We start from the raw sequence: 23,630 nt of genomic DNA, 5'->3' as shown, positions 1-23,630 counted from the left end.
GAGTTTTAAATATACCTGCTACGTCATGTATTTCCCCAACCCCTTCAAGAAGCAAGGATAAGGCATGTTGCTCAGGAGGGGACCCCAAAGCTTGCACAGTGCAGATTCTTGCAGTAATGAGGAAGTCAGACAATCACGGAGAGGCAACAAGAAGAGGAACAGAATGACTAGGAAAATGCTGACAACAGAAACAGATTTTTAATTTATCAACCGGTTCCAATTTTAAAAAAATGGACTTCCCAGCTGCTTCTTCAGTGGATATTACATTTATGTGGACCACGACTATTTAACAGTCTACCACCATCAGTAACGTTTACTTCTCATACTTGCGTGAGACTAACACAACAAATTGTGTCACTATCCAAAACCCAGAACAGAAATAAAGTTGCACAGAGTTTTTCTTTTAGAGTGTAATTTGGGGAAGGGATGAGTAGTTTTCACTCCTTGAAGAAAACATTTACTTTGTAATATAAAGAATTGGTGTAAAAAAACCCCACATTTCAGAATTACCTTCTCAGTATTATTTTAGTAAGTGCATCTTAACTTCCCTTTTCTGCAGAATTGTTCAAAGTTAGGGGCAACAAATACACTTCAGAATAAGATACCTTCTTCCTGGATGGCATTTGATAGCGCACATTTTTCCAGAATCTTGTATTTGCTGAACAAGATTTCTCTGAGAAGTCACCTTTCCATTGGATAGCTCCGTGTTTTTGCTTAATGTATTTGATTGATTCCGGCATGCTTGTGTAGTCCTGTATTTCATCCATTTCTATAAGAATCACTTGAATCCCATCACGGATGAGAGCATTATACATAGCTAGTTGTTGTTCAGAGGCATCTTCTAACAGGCAGCAACTAGACATTTCTGATCCCAAAACAATCATCAGTCTTCTGCTTTGCTTAAGGGTTTCATCAGCAACACTGACCACAGCTGTAAGTAATGAAGGAATAATCAAAGTTTGCATAGAAACTTTACAACTGACGTAAAGTATTTCTTAATTTTAAAATTGCATATCTATGGAGCAGTGGCTAGCTCAGAGGACTGGCAGGTTTAAGATCTCCCAACTGTCATTCATGATTCATGATCCATTGCACGAAATTCCAATAAAAATTTTTTTTTCAGTCCCCAGGAGCAGATATCGTTCACAGAACCTCAACAATATTATTAATGCTGCTGAGTCCTCTTTTGTTCATCACTAAAAAGAAAGTGCAGACCCTCATAACATCAGAACAGAATTTTTCGTAAGAAACCAAAAAAATTTTAAACAAAAAAAAAATGTCTATTGGACAAATGGACAAATTATCCATTAAAAACAAACAAATATAGCTTTGTTTTCCAAAAATAGGTGTTTTCAATTGTATATATAATTTTCTAACCTGAGAACAATGTGTCAAAAGACAACCTATTAACTCTACTAATTAAAGCATACCTTCTCCCGGTAAATCATTCCTTCCTAATATAAAGAGATTATATCCACATTGTTGTTCTAAAACATCAGGGAGTATTCTACGAACAAAGGTTTCCAGACGATAGGAGCTTCTGCCTCCATTGCTTTTTGCGTACAGGACATATGCATCATAGATTTTCCCATCTAAAACAAATACAAATGTTTATATTAAAAAACTAAAAACCAGCAACATGCCTTTATTGCAAGGTTTCATTTTGGACTGTTTAAAAATAGTGACGGGGCTCTGATTCACCTACCCGACAGAGTAACATCAAAGCACTCAAATGCTCTACAAATCAAAAGAAAGATGATCAGCCACAGAACCTGACCTCTTTTCCCATCATGGGGATGGATGTGCCAGCAAGTGAGCTGGATGCAGGACCTGGGACCTCGAGGAAGGAGCCCCCAACCCCAGAGGTGCCAAGACATTAAGAAAGTATCCTCTTGCAGGACTTTCTTCACCACCTCTCCTGAAACAAACTCAACAGCAGTTATCTCCACTTCTGACTAACCGTGAGAGAGGGTGGAAAATGGCAACTCTTTCTTATAATAATTCTGTGAGTGAAAGGCAGGTAGAAGAAAAGGCCAGAAGGCAGCTGAGGTTTTGAGTTAAAACTGCATAATAAACAGGAATGAAGAAACCAAACCAAAATCAGATTTAACTCAACAAGTTAAGTTTAGCTCAACAAGCTACAAAACATAGTTTCTTTGATTTTTTTTTTTCATTAGAACTCTATTAAAGTGTTCTGAGAAAACTGAACTTTTAACCAGAAGTTGAAATTACTTTTCTGTGAAAACATTTAGAACAGCCATGAGTAAATGTTAACTATCTCAATGCACATAATCCGTTTACTTTCAAGCCATGAGGAACTTCAGCCAGTCTAATTCTGAGGGCTGCCAAACAAAGTATCTATAAAGTTGCACTTACTCCAATTTTTCACACCTGTCCAATGTATTTGACTACACCACAGCAATAAAAACACGTAAGAAGAATCACAGAACAGAGAACTAGTAGCATGTTTTCTCTTTGGCATGTAACCATCATAACTGACAGAATTTAGAAGGAAAGTGTCAGGTAAAATAGAGAATTTAGAAAGGAAAAAAAAAAAACAACAAAATCTCTGAGAAAATGAGTCTGATTTTCAATATAAATATTTAATGCACGTCTTTAAACAGCTAGTTTACAGGATGTAGCTCTGCTGACACCTATTGATCATCATCAGAGTGACCATAAATCTACATGTAAAGAAACTACTTTACAGAAAAGCAAAAAGCAACATGCTAACCTGGGGAAAACCTGGAGTTCTTTTTGACCTATCTCACCATGACTGCCTTCAATATTATGCAGTGTTTATTACCTCAACTATGATTATATATTTTATGCATATGTCTCAAAAATATACCCCAAAAAATGTCTTTATGTGTATCTGAAAATTCCTCAAGGAAATTCCACATACATTCTACTAAATAATCACATTATTGCTGAGAAGTAATGGCAAATGAAAAAATCAATAGGCTAGTTACACTAACATACCTGGTCACACTCACATACCTTCCTTACTTGCAAAGGCACAGACAGAATTACGGTACCAAAGCACCAAGTCAATCTTGAAAATCTTGTAGATTATTAAAGTAATAAATGTTAAAATTAACAAAGAGACAAGCCCTCCAGTCAGCCATCTTCGTATATCAGGAACTGCACAAAAATATAGGAAGATTTTTTTTTTAAATGCTGAATTTGTCCAAATCTGGTCTTTTACACAAATGTAATACAAATTTGAGTATTTCACTTCCATCTACCTATTATTTTAATAATGATAAATACAGTACTACAGTGACTCTTCCCCTATTATGCACAGGTACATACATACCTACAGCAAAACGTAATCCATCTGTCTTCTATCAACATGATATATGAGCATTTGGTATCAAAATCCCTTCTGGGGAAGTCAAGACAAACACAGGCCTCAAAAATAACAGTATTTCTTACCTCTGTGTTTTAATATAATATACGATGCAACCTGCCCAAAGGCATTTGAAGCTTGACAGACAAACGGTTGTTCATAATCTTCACTATTCACTTCCAATATTATTAGCTTCACAGAATGCATAGGGCGTCCATCGTAAGAAGTTTCCTCCCTATCCAAAAGGCAACAAAGAGAGCCATAAAACCACAGCCCTTTCTGGAATGGCTTCATCACTAGCAGCTGCAGCACGACAACAGTTGCTTCCATCTGCAAATGTCAACCACACTTCAGAATAGATGAGCAATTACATTATATGAAGGAAACCCAAACAACAGTTGAGCCTTTTACTGACATTTAGCATAGATGTTGGAAAACATCAAGACGTTATCTTATCTGGAGCTGTGTTTCCCCAAAGGAATATAAGGTTTCTGTAGGCTAAAGTACAAAAATATACTTTATAAACCTAAGCAAACCCTTGTTACGGGCTTCCCAGCCCCTACTGTAAGAGTAGGTGGAGAGCCCCAGTGCTTGGTGAAAGAGAAATTCCACAATGTGAAATGACACAGAAAGAGGCCCTGGTACAAGGGTGTCATCTTGTGGTAAGCAGCTCTGGGTCAGGGAAGACATCAAAGGTGTTGACCTGCAGCAGACAACACCAACTCACAGTGTGATTCCAGCTGCAGGGAGTGGAGTCTAAACTGCTGCTTCACCCCATGGACAAGAATAGACTTGTAACAGCTAAAATGTCAGGCTGCACCATTAAGAGACACAGATTATCCCCCCTGCATTGTACAAGGGCACAAAAATGCTCATTATGCTGCACATTCAGTTAGTCGTGTACTGTGATGTGTGACTGATGTGTGAACAAAACAACTTTCTAACCACCAGCAAAATGAGGGATACCACTACCTTGTTAACAGCAGATCTCAAACGCCAAATTAACTAACTAGTCTACTTAGCCAAGCACTATTCTTTCCTGAAAACTTATTCTAGTTACCATTTAAAATGCAAAGTAAAAGCTTGAAATATATCATAAAGGGCATATATAGGACCACATGAATCACTTTCTGAGCAAAAAGTTACAGTAATTTGAACACTGTAACAAGGAATGAATCAACATCACTAATGCAAATGACTAATGGCTGCAAAGATGACCATTTAAGTGCTAGGAAGTACAAAAAATAACATTGTTTTTATGATATCAATTCAGTGACCATGTGCCTCTGCATTATGGCCCAATTGTTTATGGCATTACAATTCTTTATGACAGTACAATATATTACTTTTGTATAGGGTTTTCTCTTGGTGAGCACTCAAAGAACTCAGCATTTTATTTTCCCTTTTGTTTTATGATGAAGACTTACTTCTCACAACTATATTTGTACTTTGAATATATCATTCTCATTTCTTCATCAGTTTCTCGCTCATAGTGCTTGAGAATTTACAAAAATGATCACATTTTTTCTTCATAGCACCACCATGAGATGGGGGCTGACAAAAAACTTGCAATTTTTAGTTCCCAACTTGTCATATCTAAGAAACTTTCAGATTGCCTTCTGCTCCAGTTTTAGATGCCTTTTCAAGTCAGGTCTAATTTCTTCTCTCCTAACTCCATTTAACCTGCTTTTCACCCTCACCTTATCCCCCAGTTGCCCTTCTCATGCTTTACTCAGTCCAAGTCCATTTTCCTCCGAAACCCCAACTCATCACTGGAAATCTGTCTCCCTTTTCACCTCTCACCCCACTAAGCTTCAGTACAAATGTCAACAAAGTCTTCCATTAGCTCTTCAGCTGATCTCAGTTACACTTCTCTAACTGAAGGCTCTTAAATCCGGAAGTCTCAATTTCTCCTGTAAAGCACAGGTTTGACCTCTTGCAACCTTTCAGAGAGGCAGATGTGAAGGGAAAGGAGAATGCAGAAGAAAGAGACAGTCTGAAGATCATGTGCCTGGGCATGCGTGATCCAACTGAAAGAGGTCTCTGCCAGGCCAGAGTCCACTCAGTAGAAACTGTATTACAATTATAAGACTGTAAGTCTACAAAACACCTTTTCCCAAGGCTGGAAATTAAGACAGATTGTTTACAGTGACCAAAAAGAGCACAATCACATGTGAAGTCCATGTGCCTATGTTTCAAGTTTCTACTTCAAAGCAGAAACTGAACTGGAGGAGGCAAGCATTAGAGTTTTTAAAAAGAAAGCTGTTTAAGCAAGTGAAAAATGTTGCTAAATAATTTAATGTCAAAGGGAGAAAGTTCCACTTTGGTTGTCAACACAGTATTTTCTAATCTGAAAATATACTTACTCATAAGGACTTGCAAAAATTCTGCTCATATAAAATACATCAATATACACACCGTTGCCTGTCCAAAACACCTCATACCCATCAGCACCTGTTGTATTGCAATCCACTGTAACCTGTGAGCCTATAAAATTGTGTTACAAAGTGAAAAGTTAATTTCCGTACTCTAATTAAAGTCTATACAATTCTGTTCACAGACTCCCGCACAGACCAGCTAAGGATGGTCCCACACCCTTTCAGAAAAGTTACTCTAACAAAGGGTCTATATACTCAATGACCTGCAGGTTCAGAAAGAGACTGGTAGGATGGAGGAGGCTAAATCCAGGACAAAGACGCCTCACCCTGGGGCATCGCTTTCCCTGCAGATTCAAAGATGGATCTGTTTTTAGAATCTCTTCCAGAGTGATGGAAAGCAACAGATGTGACAAAGAATCACTTGGGTTCCCTATAATTTTCTTGGCATCTGAGAAACTTCCATACAGGTTTCCAAAGTTGTTGGAAGCAACGTGCCTTGTCTTTCCCTCTCACCCCCAAACACTCCTCCTTCAGGAGATCAACATAGAGAAACTGAGCTGGTCACTGAACTAGTTTTTGTCAAAAAACAAAACCAAAAAAACACAGACTAGGGCACTCCACAGGTATAAATTTTCACTAGGATACGAAATTATATTTTCTCATAGGGGAAACTACTTACCAAGTTCCACTTCAATGGAGTTGTTTCTTGGATAAGATATTTCAGGCGGCTTTTTTGGTGGGCTCACTAACCAAAAGAAAGAAAGTTCTTTTCAGAAAACCTGGGGCAGCTGTAGCCTGTTCTATGCTCTATAACCCAAGTACAACCTAAAAAAACCCTGTCCTACGGACAAGACTGTCAGCAATATTACAGCAGACATCACTCAATACTGAAAGTACCATATCTCAGGTAGTCATTACTTCTGACTTGAAGCTACGCTATTCTTTGCTCCACCTCTTCCAAAACGTAGTGCCACAAATCTCTACACACTCATGGTGGCCTGGCTGTTCCATGGCATAAAAATCCTGTAATATTACATGCACAGGTGTTGAGAAGGGTATGGGTAAATACCTACAGTATTACCCTTCTACAATCTGGATAGCCTGTCACCCAGCACCCCACAGGCACAAAGTGGAACCAAATACTTAGGAGTGTAATTCATCTATTTTAGACTTTTACTATTATAAAGGGGAAATTTAATTTCTGTACTCTAGTGAAAGGCCTTACAATTCTTCCCACAGCACTGTCTATAAGGAAGTACACCACCAGTGGCCCCTTTTAGATGTTTACATTAGGACTAGATAGATGACACTCTGGAAAGCTTATTTCTCTCTACAGGCTACAAAGGGAGAGTAATCAACAGGTAGATATCTAGACATCTATATTAAAAATGTCTCAGTATGGCTAAATGAATCCTGACTTGGAGGGTCCCTCACTGAACACACATACCATTTCCAGCTGTCTCAGGCAGCTGTAGGACATTTTAGAATATTTCCTATCAGATATTCAAAGTTCAAGAAGGTTTCTTCAAGAGCACAAATTAACAAAAGGAAATCATAAAGCATCCCTTTTGAGCCCCCTAGCAAAGCACAGAGGATTGCCCCAGTGTTGGAGTTTCCCTTTGTTCAGTGTCGACGGCGGAGCGGGAGTCGCGATTCCGGAGTAATGACAGATCCCAATATGAGTATGGTCATTCGCCTTTATTCATGCATATAACAGGGTTTATATAGTTATCTACTATAGGCACGCGCTTCATAACAACCTATGGTTGGTTAATTACAGCTGTGCACGCGCTCAGTAATAAGCTATGATTGGGTTAAAGTTACTGTCCACGCGCTTATTGCTTCTACTTGATTGGCGGTTGACAGCAGGACATGTTAGCCGCTTACTTCATCTCCTTCTAGATACAGTTTCGTTACAGTTGTTTACCCGGCCCCATTGTTCTTTGTTCTATCCGGGGAAGTCCCAGTGGTCATCCTGCTGTGTTAGCATGTCTTAGTTACTTTTTGATACATGGGCTGCTCAGCGATACCAGATCGTGGCCTTGCTGAATCAGCCATTCCTCCACACCCCAGATATATCCTTCCCCTTCTGAAAACTGGGCCTGCACTATTGTTTGGACCCCAAATCACCCATTTCAGTGTTGACTTGCTCAGCTGGAGACTTTAAAAACAACTGAGCTGCCTTCAGTCATTTACGGCAATGATTTTGCTTCTACTGAACAGTGGGAGCTGAAATTACACTAAGAGAAGTTCTAGGGACAGATTTTAAGACCAGAATGATCGTTTCATCTGATTTGACCTTAAGTTCCTCATATTTTGTTTATCCACATCATATACATATGACATTATATGAATATGATACATATTCATATCATATATATACATACAACACGTACGCACATATATACACACACAGACAAAACTGGCAAGCACAAAAGCACAAAAAGAGACCATTAAATGGCAATGCAATCTATTAGTAAACCTGAAAATGTCTTTCATCAGCTGGAATGTAAAAACAGTATTGTCATTTCATACCTTGATACAGCACTGCCTTTTCAGTGATCCAATATCAATCTCATAATGCTGTGCTAGCAAACGAGTTCACGTTTTACAGCTAGGCCTTCTTTTATATTTTTTGTTGTGCTGGTGGCCCCCCGACATAAATCAGGGTCTACTGAGCTAGACACACGATATTAGAGATCAGCAGTTCTTGTGCTGAGGAGCTTAAAACCAAAAACAGAAGAGACAAAGCTTTGAAGAAAACAGGACACACAGAGTCAAGATCCTACTACAATTTGGGCTGGTTTAGTTCATTGTTCTTGCGGCAAGAGGATAACGTAAAAGAGAGAGAACTAAGACAGGCAGGATAGAGGGCGCAGCTACAGAAGAAAGTATTGTGCCTACCAAGCTTTACAGAGCACCTGTTTAGGGACCTTGGCAGCTGGTCTGGGCAGCAAAGCTTTGACGTACTGCAACTTTGAACAGGGGAACCAATCTTCAACACAGTGGCAACAACAGACAAAAATATATAAGCTCCCAGTCAGAATTTATTTCCCTCATATTTAGGTGAAAACTAGTAGCCCTAAGCATGTCTATCCACAAATTGGGTCTTTTAGCTTTAGTCTTTAGAAACTTGGACAAAAATTTGGAGTCACTGTTATGAACACAAACACAGTGAAATTATCTACATACCTTTTACAGTCAGTCTGATGTCTCGTGAAATGTTATATTGTCTTCCATTGTAGGTATATGTTGTTTCGCATGTATAGTTTCCTTGATCATTTACAGTCACGTTGAAAATGATAAGATCACTGTTTGAGAAGGCAAACCTTTTCCCTTCCAGCAGCTGGTAGTCCTAAACGTGTGTACAGAACTCTGTTAATTCATATCACTATCTCTTTCCATGGTTTGTCTCTCTTTAACACAATCTGAACTTTCAGTGGACCACAGCATAAGCATGGATGCCTTGCAGATGCTGAGGAAGAGTGAGGGGGGTGGATTAAAAAGCAAAACATACTTCATTTTGGCTCTGAGTTTTTAATTCAAAGAGACTCCAGTTCATTTCCTATAGAAAACAGCTTTCAATTTTAGAGAAATAAGGAAGTGAAATGCAAGTGTCAGCATTTGTAAAAGTATTCATTAATGAAGAATCGCTTAATAATTAGACTTAATTTTTTGAAGTATTTAAATACTCTTGGTACCATATGGACTGCATGGGCATGAGGCAGGAATGCTGCAGAAGGCACTACGTTCTTGTAACAGAAAGAGCCTTTAAATAAGCGTGAACAACATAAAATGGCATTTATTTAATGGAACAATATTGAGCACATAATGGATACGCCATCTCTCACAAATGACACACTGAAACTGTTTCTGCACAAAAGAAATTAACGAGTGTGTTTCGCTAGCAAGTAAAAAGATGCCACCTGGTGGATACGTGGGTCAACATCTCCTACGTCTAAGCTGAATTTCTACCCCGTTAATCAAAAAAACTATACATCTTTAAAAGATAAAAAGTCTTAATCCTCTCCCAATTTGTTTCAAAAGCATTGTTCTGCCATTTACAGTAAATCTTTAGGTTTTCTCCTAAAATTCACAAACATCAGTGATTTATATTTTAAATAATGGACACTTATAAGACAGTACAAAACACAGCATTCTCACCTTATACCAACAAACAGGCTGAATATTCTTCTCCTTCCTGAAATAATCCAAGTGTGGACACACAACCTTTGCAGATGATAATGTGAATATCACCTCCTTTACAGCAAATTTTTCATTTAAGCATAAACCATCAATCCTCTTAAAAACTGTTACTTTTGTACACATTCTCCTGCAGCTTGTCAAATTCCTGCAATTAATATAACATAATGAAATTAATCTATTTGGCATATTTTCCAACTTGAAAATATATGGTATTCTTTTTGGAGAAGAAAGAGAGGATGAGAAGTTTACAGTTTCTCTAATAGATTTACTTTTGCCTACTAGGAAAAAAAAACCCAAGCTAGACTTACTTTCCCCAACCTAAAGTTAATTTTTGTGAACGCACTCTCCCCTCTTCATTAGTATTTCTCTTACCCCTCAAATTCTACTTGCTTTCTACAAGTTATTCCCTTTGCAACTCATTTCTGTAGCAATGCTATTTTTTTTTTAAACTTTCACCTTATGACACATTCATACTCTCCAGAATCTTCTAACATTGCAGGGAGAAACCAAATTAAATTCTTCTGCTGATGAATTCTAGAAAGTTTGTCTCTAGGCACAGCTGTCTGGTTACCAACTTTATACCACGTTAAGTTGTAGTCTCTACTTTTCAAGCTCTTTTCCAGTGAGCATTTAATAGCAAGAGGCTGCCCGTCAGGCACAAGACTTTGCCCCAACATCACATCATAGGCGTCACATTTCTCTAAAAGAAAGAGATAAACGTTAAAGAAAACCTCAAACACTGTAAAAGGATATACTGAACTCATTTCTTGATTACATTTACAAAGTCCATCGGAGTTTCCACCTCCATTCTTAAGTCGTTTACTAAAAATACAGTTATAATCCCTTATCTTTACAGTTGAGAGTACTACTCAGTGATATACAGCTATAGTTACACCACTGAAATGAAAGGCTGTTTTTTGCATGCAAACTTTACACTCAGCAGAATATCTTCATTTGCAGCAGACTGTCATTTGTATGTTTTAGTTCAGACGCAAATTACTAAAGTACTTGTATTTCTCCAGTCTCTTTCATGCGCATGTACACAAACACACACATGCACACACAAATTTCACATTTAACGTCTTTATTTGTTAACTTCACTTAACTATAGTCAAAGTAAGTCTTCAAGACAGACTATGCTTTCAGCACCCAAACGTCCTAAGAGGACACTGAAGTTGAAGTTGCTGTTGCACAAATATTAAGTTTGCTACGGAAATTTCAACTCACCCTTCATTTTATGAGTATTTAGAGAGGAATTATTACAAGCACTTACCAATAAGGTCATTTTCTTTCCTCCTGACCCAAGGAGATTTATATGGGAAAAGAGCAACACCGTGAGATTTTTTTTTTTTTTTTTGTCAATATGACAAAAAAGACACCAACTCTGGATACCATGGTCACATTCCTGAATCAGTATTATATTTATCTAAAATTCCTTGCTTCATTAGAATATAAGAACAGCCACACAGAGTCATGTAAGTGTCTGTCTAGCCCAAAACCCTGTTCTCTGCTAACAACCAGTGGCAAATGCGTAAGAAAAGAGAGACGGACACAACAAGTAGAGTAATACTTTGCTTTTGGCACTTTTCTTTCCACTTATGTTCTGCATGAAAAACCATTCACTGGCTTTTATCATTTCTCTGGGTATCATGCCATTTCTTATAACAAGAAATATAAAGTAAATTTTCCCTCATCTGCCTAGTTTATGGTATACAGACCTCCATCACATCTTGCCTCAGTCACCTCTTTTCTTTACCTCAGAGTCCTCATTCATTTAATGACTTCTCGTTTGGAAGCCATCCCGTATCAGACAACACTGTCGCTCATCTCTCTACCTCTTCTGATATAGTCTTTCTGAGATGGAATGACCAGAACTGCAGGGTTCAATTGATGCACATTCATCATGGCGTTATAGAGTAGCATAATGAAGCTTTCTGTTTTCTGCTCTACCGCTTCCCAAAAATTCTGCTTTTCTGACCACTGCTGATGACAGAGCTAATGCTTCCAGAGAGCATCCAGAGATGTCAACGTAGCATTTTTCCCAAGTGGTTATTAACTAACGTAATGCTCACATCACACACATACAGTATACATGTTTCTGCTCTACGTGTATGACCCTTCCATGCACCTCCACATCTATTTGATTTTACTTATTGACATTCTATCACTAAACCATTCAATATCCAGACATCCCCTTCAATAATGAGCATTAGTTTTGACCACCAAGGGACAATTTTGTATCATCCACAGTTCTCGCCACCTCACTATAAATCTTTTCCAGATTACTTATCAAAACATTGAATTGCTCAGATATCTGTATTGAATGCCCCATAATAACTTTGATGGTTATGAAACGCTGTGGCCGCAGGAACTGATAACGCTTTTCTGCCACTAAATGCTAATATTCTGAAATAGTGTCATTTTTTTACACACTTCTTGCTTCAGTTTCTCTGAAATCCCCCTCCCCCAATGCCCTCCATTATTTCCATGGAGCAGGAAAGAATTATAAGGTACACACATAAGTAAGCAGACAATAGAACTCTCTGCTATTGGGGGGAGGGCAGCCAAACAATCACCTTTCCATATGGTTACTTACTTAGCCAAAAACCAGACTATCCAATGGATTGGTGAACCTTGCAGCTTGTCCATCCATGGGCAAAAAAAACCAAACTAAACCCAAACCATTTCCAGTCAAATGGCTTGCTAGAAACTCAAGGAATGGAAATTCATGAAGTTTTTCTTTTAACAGTCTGGCACTGCTGCAAGATTCCAGGTGGAATGACAAGATTATGACAGCAACTCATTTGAACCATCTGAAATGTTTTAAACATGAACTGGATTGTTGGTTGACAGCTGAAGGGCAGAAACAAGCAGTTGCAGCTGAGGAGCCTAGCAATTTTACGAAAATCTAAATGTTATATTATTGTCAAATATAGCCATCTCCAGCACGTGCTGGAGACACGCTTTTTTCAGCTGGAAAGCAGCTCTGCAGAGAAGAACATTGGGATCCTGGTGAACAAACTGACCATGGGCCACCAATGCTCCCTCACAGCGAGGAAGGCTAACGATGTCCTGGGCTGCATTAGGACCTGCCAGCAGGTCAAGGAAGGTGATCCTTCCCTTCCACTCAGCACTGGTGAGGCCACATCTGGAGTACTGCAGCCAGTTCTGGGCTCCCCAGTACGAGAGAGACATGGATTTACTGGAGAAAGTCCAGCACATAGCCACAAAGATGATTAAGGGAGTGGAGCATGAGGAGAGGCTGAAAGGGCAGGGACTGTTCAGCCTAGAAAAGAGAAGGCTTGGGGAGTGTGTGGGTGGATCTTATCGGAGTGTGTAAATACCTGATGGGAGGGAATGAAGAACAAAGAGCCAGACTTTTGCCAGTATTGCGCACTGACAGGACAAGAGGCAATGAGCACAAATAGAAACACAAAAAATTCCATCTGAACACAAGAAAATACTTTTTTACTGTGAGGGTGATCAAACACTGGAACAAGTTGCCCAGAGAGGTCGTGGAGTCTCCATTCGTGGAGATATTCAAAATCCAGCTGGACACGGTACTGGGCAACCTGCTCTAGCTGACCCTGGCAGGGGATCAGGGAAGTTGGACTAGATGATCTCAAGAGTTCCCTTCCAACCTAAATGATTCTGTGATAAGACAGTACATAAAATATCACATATAGTACATAAAATATCACATATTACATGTTTTATAGGTTCCTGCTTTTAGGACTGTTTATAAGAACTCATTGGCACACACATAAATTTGACTTTCACAGCCATTTTCACAGAAAATTAGTATTACTTGTGTGAAAAAGTAAGTTTCAGAACAAGACCTTCCATAGCCACCAATAAACTTACCTACAATAATTAAAGACAGAAATGCTGTTGTGATATTACACGAAAACAATGTTTTTGCTGTCATGTTTCCCTGCAGAAATGGAAAGAAAACCTTCAATTAGTGGTTTCCAATATAAACTTCCACAATTTAAAGTCAACATTTGCATTACACAGTTAATACAGGACACAGGAGATACAGGAATTGTCTTTGGCTTGTTTTGAGCCTGTTACCTGCTTGTTTTACCTGAGAGCTCCTAATTATTATACCAGAAGGAAAAAAAAAAGAGTGAACATTTCCTATTCAGCTTGTCAAGCACTCAGGATTTTTTACACCTCTAGCACGCTCCTCCCCAGTTCTTGCTTTCCCAAGCTACAGTCTTAGTCTCTCTAACTGTCCCTTAGACAGAATCCGATCTCATATTTCTGACCACCTTTGCCACCCTCTTCTGTACCATCTCCAGTTATGCTACAGCCTGTCTGAGGTGGGGAGGGGAGAACAGAACTTGCATACAGTCTTCAAAACATAGCTGCACTACAGGTTTATAAACTAAACCAATGATTTTTTCCTGGGTTTTTTTCCCTAATAATTTCTAACAATCTATTTGTTCTTTGAGTACTACTGAATATTGACCTGATATTTCCATGGGCCTATGTAATAAAATCCCAAGACTTCATCACTGAGTGTTAAAAATCAGGTAAACCCAGTCAGCCGCTGAGCACGTGACGTTAGGATTTTGCCCATGTTTTCATTTTAATTTTTCTTTACATTTACCTACAACAAATTTCTTCTGCTATTATTTCCCAGTCATTCACTATCATGACATCCTTCTGCCACTCTTTGCAATTAACAACTCTGTGTTCTAGCCTGAATAGCTTTGTACTGTTGGCAAATTCTGCCACTGCAACAGTTTCCCTCTGTCCAGATCATTAAAAATATATGCTGAGCAGAAGAGAGTTGTTTGGGACTCCAGTAGTGATCTTCCTCCACCTGAAAAACTGAGCATTTATCTTTTACCTACTTATTTATACATGTGAGAATAAATACATTATGGCAGTCTGGCTTCATTGACAGCCTCTCCTGAATGCCTTTTGGAAATTAAGGCAGATTGTATCGACCACATCTCCTGTATCCAATGTGTTCACACATGTGTACAATTCTAACACACTTCTAGTATTTGAGAGCCATGACTTCCCTATACAAAAGTCACTGTTGACTCCTTCCCTACATAATTTATCTTCATTTCCACTGGTTCCATTCTCTAAAGCAGTTTCTACCCAGCTGCCTGCTGCAGATACCAGGCTCACTGGTCTCTACTTTCCTGGCTCTCCTTTGATCACTTGGGGAGGATAAAAAAACATTTATCACTTTCTGATCTTTTGGTCCCAAAGCTGCTCTAAATGAGACATTTACAACAAGAGAACACAAGAGTATCAGCCAGTCGTGGTGCTTTGTCACAAATCATTTCGTTCTATAACTGCCTTTTACTGATTTTTCAGTTTGAGACAGATCCTTCCATGGAAGATTAGCCATAAGAAAAGGTACTGGCGCTGAAATCCATGCTCTTCCAAGATGAACACAAATGCAAAAAATTCTTTTTTTTTCCTCCCTTGCTATGTTTGTATCTTCCAAAAGCCCATCCCATCGGGGTTTTTTATAACTGAATGATCTATTGGCTCTCAGGACTCTTTGGTAGGCTTCTTATCCCGAACATGTTTGCAGAAGGATCTATTAGTTGCATGCCTCTGACAAGGTGTTCCCTAACTTGGCCTGTCTTACTGCTTTTTTTCCGTACAGCCTACCACAGTTTTTACAGCACTGTGAAAGGACAAATGCAATTATTCAAACTGAAGGATGAGCAGGAGAACCCCATCCTGTTGTGAAGAATCTTTAGCTGATCACCAGTTTCTACAACAGTCAAAGATGACACTTCCAGCTGCTGTGTCTTACTTTACCACGCTGACTCAGAAGTGTGCCATATATTGAGTCATCCACACTGCTTCTTGCAGTGCCTGCTTTCTTCCTTCTTCCCCTTCTCTTCCTTCCTCCCTCATTGCAAATTTCCACTAAAATTACCAGACAGGTCTATTCTTGTCTAGCTCTAAGAACGAATGAGTTCCCACAAGAATGCTGAGCATAAAAAGAAATACACAAAACTTTAAAATCACTAGAGGGGGTTTATGTGTGTTTGTACAACAGCTCTAACTTTCTTCACTAATTGTGACAGACACTAACTCTTAAAATCTCTAGTTTTCAATTTTAAAGAAGATGAAAGTATTATAATAGAAATAATTTAAAGAGAAAATGGGACTGAATAGACTCCACTTATGACCATGTATTTTCTTTATGACTTCTCTGAATCACTTTTTATAAGCTCTGTTCCATTACAGTGTTACCTTACTCTACTGTTCTGTCTCACACATGCTCTCTCAAGCAGTTTTTTGCCCCTATCAGTAGATTCAGTAGATGCAGTAGTAGCATTTTGCCATGTTCTGAAGGAAAGTCTTCCAGAATCCTGCTTCTCTATAAATTCAATGTTCTTTCTATCTATTGAAATTTGTAACTTGCCCTTTTGCCAACATGGAAGACCTGCAAATATATATAGCCCTGTGTAAAACCATACACATGAACTGCTCTGAGGAGACTCCTTCTTGTCTCTGACTTTTCACGATGAAGAAACTTCCATTTTTGTGGAAGGTATACCCAACAGCAAAATTAGGCTCTGCTCTGTGCATGCATTCACATAATTCATGATGAAAATAACGTATGACTGCTGAGTCAAGTGCAAATGTTTTTCCTACCACATTCCGCCATGATAAACAGCTGAGTATCTCCCTTTTCCCAGCCATTTTGTCCACATCTTGAGCCTGCAATTGACCTGTGGAGCTTTACCACTCAGCTGGAGTTATCTTTGCCCAAATTTTCCAGAGGGGAAAAAATTCCATGTATCTGAGGCCATGTCCATAAAGTTTCACCCTGAAAGGAAATATTTGTATCAATTTAAGATTTAAAAAAAAAAAAAAGCCAAGTGTCTGAAAGAGGTCTTCAATGATACACGCACCTGAATCACAATTACAGCATCCATGATAGCACATAGTAAAGCATAACTCTCATTAAAATCTGTCATTAAATCGGTACAGCCACCTTTTCCTCTGCTCTCTAGTCCTTTCAAAGTTGACCTACTCAATTAAAAAACAACTAGTCTCATCAGAACTTTGAAGAATCATGGCTTTCACTAATTTTTGCACACTTGTGGCACTTTTTCTTTCAATGTCTTATTCAAAAACATGGACAGATTAAAACATGCAACAGTCCTGTTCTCAGAATTGAGAGAACTCACAGAAAGTCAGAGTATCACACCATTTCTTTTACACAAGCCCATGAGCATCTTAAATCATAAAACCCCCACATATTCATATTACCTTAAACGCTTCTATTAACTGCAAGGGACGCCATGCCTCTTCAAGAGAACTGATTAAGTGTCTCACTTTAGATCTAGGAAAAATGATTACAACAAATACATATATTCCTTTGGTGTTGAGGCATACCTAACCAGTGCTGAAGAGCTGGGTTAGCTCCCCTTTGGGATGTAGTTACAGCACTGAGACTATCTCGATAGCCATTTTTCTGTGAATCGCTGACATCCCTCACCAGGTATGGCAGCAAAACATTTTTCAATATTCTTCATTTAAATTCTTACGTATTCCTGGAAACGTTGACTTGAAAGGGGACGTAGCTCCTCAGCGGTGTAGGAACTGCGCTCCCGGTCACCAGCCTGGGCGCGCTGAGGGGACCATCTGCAGGGTGAGGCGTGCCGGTCACGGTGTACTCGCAGGAGACCCACCAGACCCAGGGGCCAAGATTTAACTTCAAAGAAAAGGTGCTCTCACGCCTTCTCTCAGAAACCGAGCCACGTCGCACGCACGGCTTGCAGAGGAAAATGCTGACCTTTTAAAACAGATTTCACTCCCACTCCTAAACTGTCCCCAGCCTTCAGTTCCCTCAAGAGACACCACCTCGGGCTGATCCACCTCACAGCCCCAAAAACAGGACATCGGAACAAAGTACGCCTATCGGTGCATCTCTACGGATTTTCCCCCGGCATTACCCCGAACTGGCTGACGCCGACCGCCCTGTTACACGACCGACGGAGGAAAGCGGTCCCCGCTACCACCGACCGTTCCCCGCCGCCCCCAACCCGCTGCCGCCCTTGGCCACCACCGGCTTTCGGGGACGGGCGCGGCCCCTCGCCCCCGCGGCCAGCATTGCCATGGAGGTCGCCCCCACCCTCACCGGCTGCCCCCGCCGCGAAACGGCCGCGCCGCTGCGGGGGAAACCCCGCCGCCCGCCCGTGAGGGGAGGCGGGTTCCCTCAGGACGGGCCAGCGCCCAAGGGAATCCCCGCTGCTGCCTACCTGCTGCGCGGTTCCCGGCGCAGCCCGGCCGTGCGGGGGCGGAGCGAGTCCCCGCTGCCGTCTCCTAGAAAGCCCGGGAGGCCTGCGAACCGCCGCGCCGCTGCCGGCCCTCGCCCTCTCGCACAGGCAGCTCCGGCCGGCGAGGCCTCGCCCTCCCCCGGCTGCCGCTTGCAAACCTGGGTGCCCCCGCGTCAGGGCTGGGCTGCGCTGTACCGCGCCGGGCTGCCTCCCCTCCCCGCCGCAGGCAGGCGGCGCTGATTAAACCCAGGCTGCGAAAAATAAGGCGTTTGAGCAAGAGCCACTTTCTGTTGGAAAAGGCAGGAGGTGGCGCCAGGCGAGGCGGCCGCCTCACTTCAACCACCGCCTGAGCCGCCATTCCGCCCCCGCCCCCCTTCGCTGCTGCGGCCGGGGCTCGGCCTCGGCCCCAGGGCAGGCGCGGGGGGGGAGCCGGTAGGAAATCCTCCGTGTAAGGATTGCAGGATTTGGGGTGACTCCCCCCCCCCCCCCCCCCCCGCGTAGTACGGGCAGCTGCAGACTCCCTAGCTGAAGAGGCCGTGTCACTGGAAGAGAAAGCCCTCAAGGGTACGGAGCCTGTTGGCTGGAGCATCTCGGGGGCATCGACAGTTTTACTAACTTCTTCAACAGGCTACTTTGACAGCTTGGTCTAAATTCCCCGGACGGCCACACGTCACTGAGAAATATTTAGCTCTGAAGCTTGAACATACAGGTTTAGTCCCATTTAGCCCCTAAGTTTTTACCTACAAACTTAACAGCTACTAAGCAGCCCTGGCATCTTTCAGACGTTACTTAGCTTGTGGCTGTTCTGGGAACAGTATGTTTGCTATATTCCGGTATTTCTTAGTTCTCTGTTTCACTCGCACATCACAGCTGCAGTCAGAGTTCTTCAAAGTAGAAGTTCTTCAAATGTAGCGTGGTGAACACAGAATCGGATATGGGCATTTTTAAGGCTAGGTGGTCACTTGTTCACTAACTTTGTGACTAACTACTAAAATAGATAGTAAGGTAGAGGAAAGCTCTTTCTTAGGTTCCTCCCGAAGTAGGCAGCAATCATGGACCTTTTAGAATTATCAAGGTAGATGTTCTCATTATTGTTAAAAATACATCATAAACACATTTGCTAAGGAAATTACAAGTATTCTACAAAAACTGTGGAGAATAATCCAGACGTCCTGCTCCTTCCACCCTGATTTTTTCATTCTACTTCTGGTACGTCTTTCATTCCACTTTCTGTTACTATTGTATTTACCAAGCGGAAACACGTTCAACCATCGTTCCCACCATGTGGTAGCCACTGATAACCAAAGATGAGAGATTACACCCTGCTATGCCTGCATATATTGTCCTCCACCAATGCAAGGTATGTAGTGCTGGCTGGCGGCATGTTGTAACAGCTCCAGACATTATGCTGTTGGGAGGAACACAGAGAATGAATTAATTCCTGGCTCAGCAAAGACAGCAGGATTTATGCAGTCGGCTAGTCTCTCTTCAGTCAGCAATTACATCCATATTTTATTTTGGAAATGTTTCTTATGAACTCACTGCATTAGATCAAATAATTTTTGTGCAAGATTCCTAGTTTATGTATTGTTAGTTTGCACCACCACCAAACATCTGTGAGTTTAAATCTGATTATCATAAAGGCAAGTCAGTTGTTCCCTGATCTGCTCTACTACATTTTTCTAGAAGCACCGTTTTTTAAAAAAATCATTTTTGAAGAATTCTTTCTGAGACATACACACTAGAGGTTCTGCTGTATGTGATTTTTTTTTCTCATATCTTCATTATAATACCACTAATAGTGAAAAAATGTCTCTGCTAAAAATGTTTCTGGTATAAAAGACGGTGTGAAAGTGTTACCAAAATGAATAGGTAAAATGAGAACTATTCAATCACTCAATTATTCAGTGACTGATGTGAATCAGAATTTAGAAAAACCACATTATAGTAAAGCTGAAGGAATATCAACTGAAATGACTGCGTTTCATGAGACAACAAAATATACAGAACATGGCAGTCACAAGACAAAAATTGCATGGAAAGGCAGAGAAGTGGGTTGTCTGAGGAAAGCGGACATTGACCCCAGTCTGCTTGAACGTTTCATGTGGTCACCAGGAACACTTCAAAGCAGACCAAGAACCACCAGCTCCAGCAATTAAGATGATGTTAAGCAAAGAGTTTTCCAAACATCCTCCTGATCAGATCCGTGCAGTGGAATTTACCTTTTTTGTTTTAAATCTACACAAACATTCAGAAGTCTTCTGTCTCATAAAGCTCGAAGGTAGAATGATCTGTTGTCATTAGCACAGGGAGGGCTCTAACACAGCTCACCGGTGCCATCTTTGGAAGTGGATTGCAGCAGAGCAATGATCATGACGTGGCTTATCTTTCTGCAACTGAGGAGGTGTTCAAAGGAGGCTATTTCTGCGCAAATGAAGAGGCTGGACTTGGGCGTAGCATTTGGTGTATTGCATTTTTCCAAAATTTATTTGCTAACTAAGGTATCATTGTGAAGCCCTTTTGCCATCGGATGGCCGCATGCATCTGCTTTATTTCTTTGATAAACGTTATATAACCAATGAAGGGAGAATGTTACCTGCAATAAATAATTCAATCCTTTTGACTTATGCATAGAAGGAAATCAGAGTGAGAGCATTCACTTAGGTAGGGATGGGATGGAAGTTGCCCGGGATGAATTTAGACCATTGCCTTTCATTACCACAAACCTCTTGTTTTTCTACATCCTCCAGTAGTTTTGTTCCAGCTTTCAAGATCACTTGTCTTCACCAATTTATAATACTGACAACTTTCCCTTTTCACATATATTTGTCTCCTTTGGGCGTATGCATGCAGCTGCATTAGCATTTTTGTTTGGATCAGGAGAGCGCTTTTAAAGCTGATCTCCCTCTCACACCCCCCACACCCCCCATTTTGTATCACCAAACAATCCTGGAGCCCCTGAAGCAGATTCCTTTCAGAAGAGGCAAAACTTGAAGACAAGCTCCAGCTACTTGGGCATGCTATCAACAGTACCTGACAGCAGTTAGTCTGAAATAAAGTCTCTTGAAACATGCGTTGTGTGGACACCAGGTCCTCCACACCAACTGACTTAACCTGCAAAAAACAAGGCAACGCTTGCCCTGATTTTTTTTAGGACAAGTGACAATGACAAGCAAACGTAATTGCTACTTTTGTAAAGGAAATGATAGAATTCAGTAATCTTGTGTTTTACCTGCTCCTGGTAAATCATCCCTTCTACGTGAAAAGAGACTATAGTCACACCGTGTCTCTAAGACATCCGGAAGTATATTTAGGGCAAAACTATGTGGTTTGTAGCCACAATCTTATTTTTGGTTTTGGCTGCAATACGTATTCATTGTATATCTTTTTCGTCTGAAACTGAACAGGGAAAATAAAAACGTAACAGAATTTTAAAGCCCTTTATGTATATTTTTCTGCCATTTCTACTTTAAGCTTTGTTGCACAAGATAACTTTGATGAAGACATTAAGAATATTGCTGGACGTACAAAACTTTTAAAGCTACAAGAAAAAATATCAAGAAATCTAATTGCAGGTAATTATTTAGATACAGTTAAAGCTGCATAAAACAGGCTGTTTTGATACCTATCATCCCAAACCAGAATAGTAGGAATACCAAGGCCATCTAAATGGGCTTGCAGTGCTGAGAATGTGTAATTCCATTTTACTGAGCAATCCCACTTTTGGTTTTAACACTGAGCAACTAGCTTAGCATTTACATCTTGAAGACATCCATCTGACAAGAATTTCTCTGGACTTGTAAGTGTGGTAATCAAACATCTTGCATGTACAAATTATTCACCAGTAGAGCGTAGGAAGTAATTTGTACTTCTAGCAGGTTTCTAGCAGAAAAGGCAGGCATACTTTTTATGGCAAAATCTATCCTTTTTTCCCCCAAAGAAAATGATTCATTGGTTTTCATGCTTCCAACAAATTTACTTTCTCCTACTTTACCTGCAGGTTGGAAGGCTTAAAACTCAGCTGGGGGAATCTGTTGTGGCAAAAAAACATTAGAGAAATGGGACATGGGACTGACAGGTAAACAAAGATCTGTTTTCAAGGTCATAACTACGAGCACTGGCAAAAGTCGGATGGAGTTTAGTTTCACAAGGTAAATTAAAACATTTAATAAAATATTCTTTAGCTATAAAAATGACCAATGAAATAGGAATTCAGTGCAATCGGAATGAGCAAAAGAATTACACATGGGCACAAAACCACATTAATCCTCTCATCTCCTTTGAGAAAGGTAATGGCAACTATAGGAGTAGAAGGCAGCAAGGCTAATAGAAATAAAGATGTGATCCAGGAAATTACAATACATAATAAGAAAGCAAAATTCTTAAGTTTTCTGCATACTTCATTCAGGGAGGCCAAGCAGTTTCTATCCTAAATTGCAGAATAACTGGTGTATGAAGTTGCAGGCCCAGTAGCTAGTAATCTTGAAGCATGGCAAGAGCTGCTGCAAGAAGTAATATCTTTCTTTGGTCCATCTAAAATTGCTGAAGGAACAGACAAGCTTTTCTGCAGAAAAAACATTCTACAGTATTTTTAAAAAAAAGTATATATTATACAATTGGAGAACAGAAAATCTTCTATTGAGGAAGAAATATTCAAAAACAATCAAACTGTAAGCTGCAGGGTATGCAAAAACTTTTGATTCAGAAATGTTAAAACAGGAGTGGAAAATTGGAAATGGAAAATACAAAAGTAATGTTGCAGGGTTTGGTTACATCACATTAGCCTGTTGTTTTGTTTCAATATCCTTATCGCCTTCATCTTGGAAACTGATTATCACGGTAGAGTGGAGAAAGCTGAGTTATATTGCAAAACCAGAATTGCAAGGCTGACTGGGAAGCCAGCTACTGAAAGATGACAGCAGATGCTTGAAAAGGGAAGAGCCAAGGTGTGGCAGTAGTTACTGTCATGGAGGGAACTCGCCAGGGGATCAGCCATTGCCTTCATATTGATGTTTTCATCAGTGCTGTCAGCACAAAAAAATGGAAGTTTTCCTATTTAATTTACCAATGGCAAAACAGTTGGAATAGAACTATGTGACCCAGAGGCCTGGCTCATGATGATGTTTACTCATGTCCTCATGCACTCAGAAATTACACCACTTGTTGTTTTGGTTTTTTTTGGTTTTTTTTTTACACAAAAATAACAGCTTGCCATCCAGAATCACAGACTAAGGAGAAGAATTGGGTGTCAAGATTCCCATGACTCACTAGTATGTTATATCTATATTAAAAAAAAGCAAATGCTGTCTTAAAACATGCGAACTATTTCCAGTAGCATTAGAGAAGTACCTAAGGCACCTGTAATGCACTGATGCAAGTGTTCATTATAGATCCCAGTGAGAAAGGCGCTCAGACTCCATG

General features: G+C 40.3%; 1 protein-coding gene across 1 annotated transcript; it reads right to left on the bottom strand.

Annotated features, from left to right (window-relative positions):
* Positions 1-176: 176 nt before the first annotated feature.
* On the bottom strand, positions 177-17,938 carry LOC143171076 (interleukin-1 receptor type 1-like). The gene is made up of 14 exons (XM_076359835.1): positions 17,478-17,938; positions 17,200-17,272; positions 16,579-16,753; positions 13,801-13,870; positions 10,393-10,636; positions 9,895-10,081; positions 8,923-9,085; positions 6,410-6,475; positions 5,719-5,839; positions 3,439-3,587; positions 3,001-3,144; positions 1,778-1,918; positions 1,431-1,592; positions 177-931 (listed from the first exon to the last, which is right to left on the bottom strand). The coding sequence occupies exons 3-14, from the start codon at positions 16,624-16,626 to the stop codon at positions 540-542; spliced, it is 1,887 nt and encodes a 628-aa protein (XP_076215950.1). The 5' UTR covers positions 16,627-16,753; positions 17,200-17,272; positions 17,478-17,938; the 3' UTR covers positions 177-539.
* Positions 17,939-23,630: the final 5,692 nt, after the last annotated feature.

The sequence above is a fragment of the Aptenodytes patagonicus genome, chromosome 1 (genome assembly GCF_965638725.1).
Source record: "Aptenodytes patagonicus chromosome 1, bAptPat1.pri.cur, whole genome shotgun sequence".
NCBI lineage: Eukaryota > Metazoa > Chordata > Aves > Sphenisciformes > Spheniscidae > Aptenodytes > Aptenodytes patagonicus.
The sequence above is the reverse complement of the archived record's forward strand: the minus strand, read 5'-3'. Positions and strand labels throughout refer to the sequence as shown.

Excerpts from the sequence above, each read along its gene's own strand:
- LOC143171076 (XM_076359835.1), bottom strand. The coding sequence starts at position 16,626 with ATGGCTGGGAAAAGGGAGATACTCAGCTGTTTATCATGGCGGAATGTG. Across the intron at positions 10,637-13,800 it reads TCTGTCTTTAATTATTGTAG|AGAAATGTGACGCCTATGAT; the intron begins GTAAGTTTATTG and ends TCTTTCTTTTAG. Across the intron at positions 1,919-3,000 it reads TGCCTTTGCAAGTAAGGAAG|GAGAGGTGGTGAAGAAAGTC; the intron begins GTATGTGAGTGT and ends AGTTTGTTTCAG.